Here is an 11,018-nt window from a genome sequence, read left to right as displayed (position 1 = left end):
AAAGTGTGTGTGTGTGTGTGTGTGTGTGTGTGTGTGTGTGTACAGTTCAGGACACTTTAAATCACTGTACTTTATGATATTGGATCGATATTGAATACTTACCAATCAAGTATTATCTTTATTATAAGACACACACCCCTCCTGGATTCCTTAAGAGATGAGGATGTGGAAGGGAGGCTGTGTTTCTAGTGAGCACTTCCTCCCTTGACTTCGGGATTCCAGGAATTGTCTAGTAGGTCTTTGCCTATGTTAGGCAAGGGGAAACAGACTCTGCCAGCTACACGTTGTGCAATTATTATTATTTTTTTACTTATTTGTTGTAGAGATAGGGTCTTACTATGTAGCCCAGGCTGACTTAAAACTTGCTATCCTTCTGACTCAGCCTCTCAGGAGTGCTGGGGTCACAGTTTATTCCACTCAGCTACAGCCCCAGCTCTTTTTTACTTCTTGAGACAGTCTCACCAAGTTGACCTTGAACTCACTTTGTAACCCAGACAAGCCTTAAACTTCGATCCTCCTGCCTCATCCTCCTGATTACCTGTCCTTACATGCATGAGTCATCAGTCCGAAGAAGACTCTCTTGATTGCAGCACTACCTGGAGCCTGAGATCAATTTTTTTATCTCTATAAATCCATATGTTTAAGTGATGATTTAGCAGTCTACACTGCTGTAGAATTCTAAAGTGAATGTTAAATAGTGATTAGCTGAGGAACCCTTTAAAGTACAAGACTTGAATAAAATGTATTTTAAACTCAGTGTGGTGGTATAAGCACTATAGTTGGGCTTTTGGGGTGAGACCCTTTTATACCCCAACCCCACACCCTCAAGAGTTCTGGAATTAACCCATAACAATTTTGTCTGTTTTTATTTTATTTTATTTGAGATATGCAGCTCAGGCTGGCCTGGAACTTGCCTTGTAGCCCAGACTGGCTTTGAACATGTAATCCTTCTGTCTCAACCTGAATGCTGGGATTTACAGGCGTGTGTCACTATGCCCCACTAACTCATGCATTTTTAAACTGCTGTTACTAATATTTAACCAGTCAATAACAGCTAAGTGCTTTAGTACTTTCTATCTGGGATCGTAGATCAAAGGAATTCAGGAGAGAGAGAGAGAGAGAGAGAGAGAGAGAGAGAGAGAGAGAACTGCTTCTTTCCTTTAGAGAATTCTTGAAAAGTATAGATAAGCTTAACAAAATTATGATTCATCTATTTTTAGTTAGACATTTCAATCTCCGCCAAGCCTAATATGTTCCCTAATTATAGTGATATATTTTCCAAATTACAAACCAAGACACATGGCCCAGCACATGTGCCTGTAATTTTGAGTGTTTGGTACAGTAACGCTATTTGCCTAATGGTAATAAATTATGCTTCTAGGGCACATGAAAAATAAAGTGTTTCTCTTGGTTCACCATTCCCAAAATATTTTACCTAGATTCTTACAATTTCTGTGCCCAACTAACCATAGGATTTAAAATGCCTGATTTCTGCGACAAATTGACGTTTACTTCAGAAGAGCAAAACCACGCAACTGAAGAAAACAATGGACAAATAACTTATATTAAAAATATTTTGCTGCAAGACACTTTAATTTTAAATGCTCGTCATGCTTTCAAAATCTAATCCCATTCTGTTTGCAACTAGAAAGCCCAAATACTAAATATAAAACAGAATTAAAAGCCTTTCTGAGTAAAACTTCTATGTTCTTAAGACGCTGCCCAAGTTTTAGGAACCTGTGCAATAAACAAGAAATGGGTCACCTGACCGGTCCCCACCCCACCCCTTCGCCCATTCCATACACCCTCCCCTTCTCACACGCTTTGAGATTTTAGAAATATCTTTTCTCAAAGCTGTTCCTTCTAAAAGAGGAGGTGGAAACCCACGCAAGCAGGTCCGAGTGCAAAAAAAGGCAACATCCAGGCTTCTGCATCCATAAAACGAAAAGTCTCTCTCTTGGCAAGCCGCGTAGACGCGGGCTTGTGCCCTGGGTGGCACAGATGGTCTATACAGGCAGTGAGCTGCGGTTTAACCTCTAGACACAGGCTTAGAAATGCCCGCCCTGCAGTGTTAAGGGCAAGGCAGCAGCACGGGGATCGTTTTGTTTTTTATTTTATTTTATTTTTCCAGGAAGCATGCCCCGAGTGACCGACGGGGAAGGAGAAGGCCGGGCCTTGGGCGTTTCATTCACTGCTTCGCTTTCACCCCCTCCTCTCCTTGGCTCCCCCTCGACTTTCTCTCGCCTTTACCCAGTCCTAGTTTGACGTCCGTCTCCTGGATACCAGACAGCCAATCGCCTGGCCGCTAAGGTCCGGCGCGGCCAATCAGGCATCGTTGCTACCTGTGAGTAATATTTTTAGCCGAGAGGAACGCCCCGTTCCACTCCCGAGGTAACTCGGATTTCTGGGCTGCAGGTTGTGGTAACGGCGCCTATCCGCGCCCCTGGAGTCCCTTGCGTCCCCACTCCCTAGACACCCGTACACAGTTCAGAAAACTCTCTCAAGGTTCCTTAGCAAGGCACCGGGTTTATTTTGTGCGCCTGGGTGAAAAGCCCTCAAAATGCACGCGTGGGCGCACACACAGTCACATAGGCTGTTTGGCATCGTGTCGCTAGCTGGGACGTTTGATACAAGGCGTTTATTCTTACGATCTCAAGCCACCTCCAAGTCCAAGCTGCTGCTAGGTGACCCGGGGAGGTCTGGCGGGGGGTGGGGAGGAGGAGGACGACGACGGACTGCAAAGGCAGTTAAACTGTCACCTGGGCGGGAGGTGCAGCGAGGTGGCCTTCCTTCCCCGCCCCCAGGTTCTGTAGTTGTCACTCTCGGGGTGGCAGTTGGCCTAGGCTCTGCGGGGATTTACACTCAATGAATCGGGAGCACGAGTCCGGGTCACCCGGACGTGGGCTGGAGACCCAAGGACAGCTCGCCTACGAGTGGGGTTTTCCTCGGCCACGGTCTCACTCGGAAGCAGCCTTTTCCGTGTTCTGCCCTCCCTCCCCTCCCCAAGCCTCGGCCTCTCCTCGCGGCCGGCCCCCGCCGCGCCGCCACCTGCTCCGCTCCCCTCCCCCGCTCAGGCCCCGCCGTCCAGCCGCCCCACCCCTACAGCCCTCCTCCAATCTCGTCCCAAGGTCTCTCTTAACCCCGCCCCCAGCCTCTCGGGATTGTCGGCTCATTGGCCGTAACGGTGCCTAGGGGGCGTGGCCATCCATCGGCGGCCGTCGGGACGTGGGCAGGCGGGACTTGGCCAATGGCGTCGGGGGGCAGGGCAGGGGCGGAGTCGGCGCGGCCCCGGGGTGAGGGGTGGGGAGGGCGGGACTGTGACGCGAGCGGCGCGCACCCCCGCGGAGGCTGGGGGCGGGGAGGAGGCTATAAAACGAGAGGCGGGGCGCGCGCCGCGGCAGAAGGAGCGAAGCTCTGGCCCGGCGCGCAGAGGGCGCTGTACGGGGACGCAGGGCCGGGCCGCCGGGCTGTGTGGAGAAGCGAGCGCGCTCGTCTGAGCCTGTCGTCCCCCTCCACCCCAGAGCCAGAGCAGCGAGCTCCCGGGCCCGCCCGAAGCGTCCGTCGCGCGTCCGGCGGTGGCGACGTCTTGCACCCGGCCGCCTCACCGCTCCCGACCCACCCGCGCCCCCGCCCGCCCGCCCGTCCGCCGCCCCTTCTCCCCCGCCCAGCCGCGGCTCGGCGGCGGCCGCAGCCCCGGAACAGCCTGTAAGTACGGTGGGGCGGCGGCTACGGGTCGAGGGAGGGGCTGCAGCGCCCTGCGAGCCCGGGTGCCGAGGGACAGCCGCGGGGACCCGAGGGAATGGAGTGGCTCCGGGAAGCCCGGCCCCGAGGCTCGGCGGCCGGCGGGCGGCCCGGAGGAGGGAACACCCGGGGTGGGGAGCGGCGCCCGGGCACGGGGGAGGGGGTGCCGGAGTACTGGGATCGGGCCGGGACCGGTGCTCTGGGATGCTGGCCGGGTCCCAGGAGCCTCGAGCGGGGAGCGGAGCGGGGGGTGGGGGGGGAGACGGCAGGGTCAGGTTACGGCGGGGGAGGGGAGGGCAGGGCGGCCCGCGCCGAGACCTGCCGGTGCCGGGGGCCGCGTTCCCGGGGCGGCCGCCGGAGAGCCTGCTCTCCATATCCCGGGGCCGAGCTGCTCCTCCCCGAGCAAGGCTAGTAGGCTTCCTCCTCCTCCACCTCCTCTGGCTGTTTCTGCTGCCCGTGGCGCTCGGGCTCCCGGCGCTGTGAGCAGAAATCTAATGAGACCCAACTGGCTGTTTATGTAATTCTTCACAGTCCTGTCTTAAGGCGTTGCTTTAAAAACTACCTTCCACCCAAGCCTGGCTGGGCTCGCCTGCACCTTTAAGCAATCCAGCTGAATCTGCTCTCCCTGTCGGCGCTCGGCTTTCGGCTTGGGAAGTGTAGTTTGGGGGCCACACGAAAGATTCTTTGCCCTTTGTCACCAAGAATATGGAAAATGGAACAGACGGATTAACGCCAGCTTGATTGTTTTAAATGCCCTTTTTGATCAACCTCGGTGTACGAATAGCTCTCCCTTGGAAATACCTCTGTTTGTCCTTGATCTTTTCTTATCCCCACCCAGTGCTGACCCAGCAAACGTTTAAAGGTCGACCTTACCGTAGGAGCGTCTCTAGGGGCTGTTGTTTTATCCAGAGAGGGATAGAAGTTTTTTTGTTTGTTTTTGTTTAAGTTAGACTAAAACTGAGGAACCCTGCCCTTTCAACAGATCTTTGAGTTTTAAGCAGCTTGTTTTTCTTGCAGCTGAGAGGAATTTCAGAATTAGGGGTGTGGGGGGACAGTACACAATAAAAAGAAAACGGCTCTGGGAAGAGCAGGTATGTGCGTGCCCTTGGCATGGTTAAAACTATAGGGGATAATTTGGTTTCTATCCTTTACCAAGGTGACAGTTCATTTAGTACCTTTCATTTTAGCATCGTGTACTTTGAAAATTGGAAATAATTTTTGTAATTTATAACATTCCCAAATATTTAACAGAACAGATTTAAATGTAGTTTCCAAAATGAACTAAAATACAAGAGTCATTTCTAAAATGGTGAACAGCAAGGAAACTAATGACCAACTTCTAAAAGTGGAGTGTGTATGTGGGTGGGTGAATTCAGTATACAGCTCCTAGTAAACACTAACGCTTGAGGTAAAGAAAGGATACACAATCTGGAGTTGCCTTAAGTTCTGCTGGAGAACAGTATGTAATAGATCAAAATGCTATTTTACCTGTAAATCTGTTAACGAATCTTAGTGATTTTTTTTTATTGTCTGTTCCTTTATTTTGTAGTGGTATTTTCCAGGCTTTCTAGCCTAGTAGACATTTTCAAAAGTGAAATTGCTTTGGGTAAAAAGCTTTGGAGCAACTACATTAATCTTATTTGGACGTGTTTGCTTTTGTTTTGTTTTCTTAAAGGAACAAGATCACGAAAGGTTGAAGAATAATCTAATACCAGCACTTTGAATGAGAATTTGTTTCTCTGCCACAAACTGATTTTTAAAAATTTTATTTTTCTGGTGGAGGAGTTGAAACAAACCTAACTTTTGTGGCAACGCAGCTATGCAGCTTGAAATCCAAGTAGCACTAAATTTTATTATTTCGTACTTGTACAATAAGCTTCCCAGGAGACGTGTCAACATTTTTGGTGAAGAGCTTGAAAGACTTCTTAAGAAGAAGTATGAAGGGCATTGGTATCCGGAAAAGCCATACAAAGGATCAGGGTTTAGATGTATACATGTAGGGGAGAAAGTGGACCCCGTGATCGAACAAGCGTCCAAAGAGAGTGGTTTGGACATCGATGATGTTCGTGGCAACCTGCCACAGGATCTTAGCGTTTGGATCGACCCGTTTGAGGTGTCCTACCAAATTGGTGAGAAGGGACCAGTGAAGGTGCTCTACGTGGATGACAGCAGTGAGAATGGATGTGAGCTGGACAAGGAGATCAAAAACAGCTTTAACCCAGAGGCCCAGGTTTTCATGCCCATAAGTGACCCTGCCTCCTCGGTGTCCAGCTCGCCCTCGCCTCCCTTCGGTCACTCTGCGGCTGTCAGCCCCACCTTCATGCCCCGGTCTACTCAGCCTTTAACCTTTACCACTGCCACTTTTGCTGCCACCAAGTTCGGCTCTACCAAAATGAAGAATAGCGGGCGTAGCAGCAAGGTAGCGCGCACTTCTCCAATCAACCTCGGCCTGAATGTGAACGAGCTCCTGAAGCAGAAAGCCATCTCTTCCTCCATGCACTCTCTGTATGGGCTGGGCCTGGGCAACCAGCAGCAGCCTCCGCAGCAGCCACCACAGCAGCAGCCAGCCCAGCCGCCACCTCCACCCCCACCTCCACAGCAGCAGCAGCAAACCTCTGCTCTTTCCCCCAATGCCAAGGAATTTATTTTTCCTAATATGCAGGGTCAAGGTAGTAGTACCAATGGAATGTTCCCAGGTGACAGCCCCCTTAACCTCAGTCCTCTCCAGTACAGTAATGCCTTTGATGTGTTTGCGGCCTATGGAGGCCTCAACGAGAAGTCTTTCGTAGATGGCTTGAATTTTAGCTTAAATAACATGCAGTATTCTAACCAGCAATTCCAGCCTGTTATGGCTAACTAAAAAAAAAAAAACAGAAGAGAGAACATGTATCGTACAAGTTAAAATGCATCGGCCCAAGGAGGAAATTCTTTTTTTTTTTTTTGCCTCCTTGAGATTTTTTTTTAAAGCTTATAGTAAGGATACATTCAAGCTTGGTTACAAAATAAAACATGCATCATTTTTCATTTGCCAACCAAGCACAAAGTTATTTTATACTGACTGTATATTTTAAAGTATACTCTCAGATATTGCCTCTTACAGTATTTAAGATATAGCAAGGACATGGCTGATTTTTTTATATAAAAAATTGGCACTAATAAGTGGGTTTATTGGTCTTTTCTAATTGTATAATTTAATTTAGTACAGTTTGTAAACTATCAGAGGATATATATATTGTTTCTACGACACGGTACCGCATTTCTATCTTTTTACTACAGTGATCTGTGACAGCAGCTCCATGTTGTATTTTTTTTACTGAAATTGTAAAATATCCATCTTAAAGACATCAACTATTCTGAAATTGTGTACAGGATATTCCTTTAGTGGTGGAATTAAAATGTACGAATATTTGCTTTTTCAAAAAAATGTATTTTCTGTTAAAGGTTTAAAGATTTTTGCTATATATTATGGAAGAAAATGTAATCGTAAATATTAATTTTGTACCTATATTGTGCAATACTTGAAAAACGGTATAAAAGTATTTTGAGTCAGTGTCTTACATGTTAAGAGGGACTGAAATAGTTTATATTAAGTTTGTATTAAAATTCTTTAAAATTAAAAATGCCTGTCGCATGGTCTTTGTTTTAAACCTTTGCTAGAAGTATATGGCTGGAGTTAGATCATACATGCTCACGAAGAAGGAAGATCTGACTTGAGTCACAGGAATAGTGGAAGGCTGGGGCTCTGCTGATGGATCACACAGCTTTGCCAGAGATGGGGTGTAGCTTGGTAGAGCATTTGCCTAGCTAGCATGCAGAAGCCATGGGTTTGATCCCCAGCATCCAGTAAGTGGTACATGCATGCCTCTACTCCCAGCCTTCAGGGTAGTGGTGGGAGGATCAAAAGTTCAAGATCATCCTTGGATACATAGTTTAAGGCTACCCTGGGCTACATGAGATCCTTTTAAAAAAATAAAACCCTACACAAGGTAGATTTCCTCACACTTTCATCCAGCGTCAGGTATGTTAAGGCTGGTCAATCCTACTCTATAGCAATTCTATTTAAAATGTCATACATGTAGGAGAGAGGTGATGGCATGGATGAAGTCATAGCCTGAGAGTATTTGAAATGGAGAGGGAGCTCAGAAAAATGCTAGAAAGAGCTGTTCTCCTGGCCTACCCTTAAAATGGATGTTTACTAATACTTTATGTTCAGCCATTGCCTGTGGCTAGAGAGGTTATGATTAGAACCATCCACAGTTGAAAAAGTTGCTGAATATTAATGTTTATGTTCCTCTTTCCAGGAAAATGTTTACATACTGTTTTGTCTTTTGCAGATTACATCCAATCTAGTTAGGGGGGCTTTACAAATTAAGTTATTTATACTGCCTAAAGTTGTAGAATCTTGTTGATGAGTTTTTTTCTTATTTATTTTTTGTTTGACTGATGGATCAAAACACCTTTAAAACGCCTTTAATCCCAGCACTTGAGGCAGACCTAGGACTCTTGAGTTCCAGACAAGCCTGGTCCTCAGCAAGTTCCAGACTGGCAGGAGCTATGTAGACCCTGACTTTTACAACAAAGCAAGACCTTTAAGACGGGGCATATCCTTGTTTAAATGTTTGCTGATACATGTTAGTAGAATATTGGTTAGAAAATTGTCTTGAACTGGGGAGAACAGCCCTGCCTTTATAGTCGGAGTCAGCACTGTCTGGGTTACCAGTGAAATGAAGGTTTTAGACCCAAGCCTACAAAAGCCTTTTGTCACCCAAGCTGTCGAGGGCAATAAAAGTTTTAAGGCAACAGGCACTGAAATAACAGAACCAAACTGTTCCTTGTGCTCCATGGTGAGGCTTTTGTCCCATGGTGGACGGAATGAGACTATGAAGAAATATTAGAGACGCAAATGGGGCCTCACAGTGACCAGGTCACCAATGCCTTAGCTTTGGGGATCACAGCTTGAATAGCAACAGTAATTTAAAGGCTTTAAACACCAGTTGATGGAAACATCAGTGAAGTTATCAGAGCTTTCCTTGGAATTAAAAAGCTAGAGCTAGCAACTTTCCAAAACATCAGGGTAAGGCAGCTTGACAACGCAGACGAAAGAATTTGTAGAGATTGGACATGAATGATTCAACTCTTAGGGAAAGTCGTCTTGGAACCTTCATATGAATCTATGCTTGAGAAAGATTAATTCAAAATTTTATCTTGATTGGTTTCAGGAAAACCTGATTTGAGCTTAGTGTCTGAGTAGTTTGGAGTGTTTATTGTTTTTTTTTTCTTTTTTTTTTAAGAGAATGAACAAAGGCCCTATTTTCATGTATTTTTTTTTTCCTCATTAGGAATGGAAATTGTCTTAAAGGGACTTATGTCTAGCACATTTAGAAAAACTTAAGCCCAGATCTTCTCACTGTGTCATCAGCCTCAGGGCTTCTGTGTGAAAACTATTTCGGCTTACAGTTAGAGAAGTTATTTCCATAAGTCTGCCCCATCTTTTTGGCTCCAGTAACTATAGATCTTGTAGCAGCCACTGAGCGCCCCACCCTGGTGTGTAAGAAGCTTTCCAGGTTGCCTTCCACTGTGGAGGAGGAAATGATAGCTTCAGAGTTTAGTGGAGGCTGCTGCACTCCTTCTCCAAAATCCTGTTTTCTGAAGTTAGAGCTTAAGTAGCCCAGGCTGATCACCAATTCATTCTCTAGCTGATGAGTCACCTTGAGCCCCTCATCCTCCTGCCTCTGCCTCCCAAGTGCTGGGATTACAGGTGTGCACCACCACACAAAGCACAGACCTGTGGTCTCCAAATGCTTCCTGACAACTATGTTCATTTATTGTGATAAGTTAGTTCCTTTTTGAAGGGAAAGCTAAAGCTAATCCTGAAGTTGAAAATGTTTTTCTGAATGTGTGTTGATGTTAATGCCATCGCAGAGATGCTTAGCTACCCCATCTTAATTGAGAGGTTTAGTGTAACCTTTAGGGCTTATATAAATCACTGAGAGCCAGGTGCAGTGATACACACCTTCAATCTAAGCCTTAAGGAGGCAGAGGCAGGTGGATCTCAGAGTAAGAGGCCAATATGGTCTACAGAGCGAGTTCCAGGACAGCCAGGGCTACACAGAGAAAACCCTGTCTTGTAAAAATAAAAAAAAATTAAAAAGTCACTGTAACATAGAAAATGAAATGTTTCTTTGGATGAAGTAAAGTGCTGGTGAGACTTTCTTCCATGGCTTTTCCATATACAAACAGAAAATATAGGCATGGTATATAAATTATACAGTTGTCTCTTGGTGTCCCTGAGGGATTGACTCTAAAACCTCAACAGATTTCAAAATCTAGGACTGCTCAAATCCCTAATATAGAGTGTATGAGGCTTGCATATGCCCCATGCACGCCTTCCCATATACTTTAAATTATTTCCAGAGTATAATGCCTAATATATTGCAATTACTATATAAATATCTGTTACACTATATTGTTTAGGGACAATGAAGTATACATACTGAATAAAGACAAAAGTTTTCAAGTATTTTCTACTTGTAGGTGGTAAATAATCCCTGGCTGCGAAACCCACAAAGAAGACGGCTTTCTCTGTGCTCTTGGCTTGCAGCAATGCATGCCTTTGCACAAGCTGGGTTTCTTCACTGTGTGTAAGAGATGAGGAAAATGGCCTCAGCTGAAAGCTCCATGAAATTGTCACCTGAGTAACAGCCATGGCACTGTTCAGTGTGCTGAGAGGTCACTTGAGATCACATATCTTCAGTTTCTGTGGTATACTTGGAAAACTTTCTCCTCTTTTGGAAAGCTCTAGAACTGATATCATTCATGCACCTGGGAAAGCCATGCACTGGTGTCTGTTGAAGGCAATTTTAAAACCTTATAAATGGTCCAGTTAAACACTTACATAGCATTTTCTGTGTGCCAAGCACAGTTCTAACCCAGTTTGCAAATCACATTGGGTAGGGGTGAGAAAGAGACCCAGCCACAAAAAAGCTTAGTTTAGGAATTCATGGCCAGTAAGTGACATCCTTGGGATGCAAATTCAAGTCATGGCAGGGTTCATGCCCTTAAATCTTAAACTGTATCCCCTCAGATAGTCACTATTGTGGTTTGAAGTCAAGAGAAATAAACCTATTTTTGAGATACCAGACACATGACTTGTAAAATTTCTTACTTTAGTGTTTCTATGATGGATCTAGCGGAAGGCATTTAATCATGGGTCGATCAGTTTTTCATTACTGATGCTATTAACTGAGAAGCAGTTTAGCTGGGCATGGTGGCACATG

General features: G+C 46.0%; 1 protein-coding gene across 1 annotated transcript; it reads left to right on the top strand.

Moving 5' to 3' along the window:
* Positions 1-3,404: 3,404 nt before the first annotated feature.
* Tob1 (transducer of ERBB2, 1) lies at positions 3,405-7,361 on the top strand. The gene is made up of 2 exons (XM_041665651.1): positions 3,405-3,705; positions 5,417-7,361. The coding sequence occupies exon 2, from the start codon at positions 5,561-5,563 to the stop codon at positions 6,599-6,601; it is 1,041 nt and encodes a 346-aa protein (XP_041521585.1). The 5' UTR covers positions 3,405-3,705; positions 5,417-5,560; the 3' UTR covers positions 6,602-7,361.
* Positions 7,362-11,018: the final 3,657 nt, after the last annotated feature.

The sequence above is a fragment of the Microtus oregoni genome, unplaced genomic scaffold (genome assembly GCF_018167655.1).
Source record: "Microtus oregoni isolate MIOR12 unplaced genomic scaffold, Mior012 000015F_ref0000493, whole genome shotgun sequence".
In the NCBI taxonomy this organism is placed as follows: domain Eukaryota; kingdom Metazoa; phylum Chordata; class Mammalia; order Rodentia; family Cricetidae; genus Microtus; species Microtus oregoni.
This window is presented reverse-complemented; position numbering and strand designations above follow the sequence as displayed.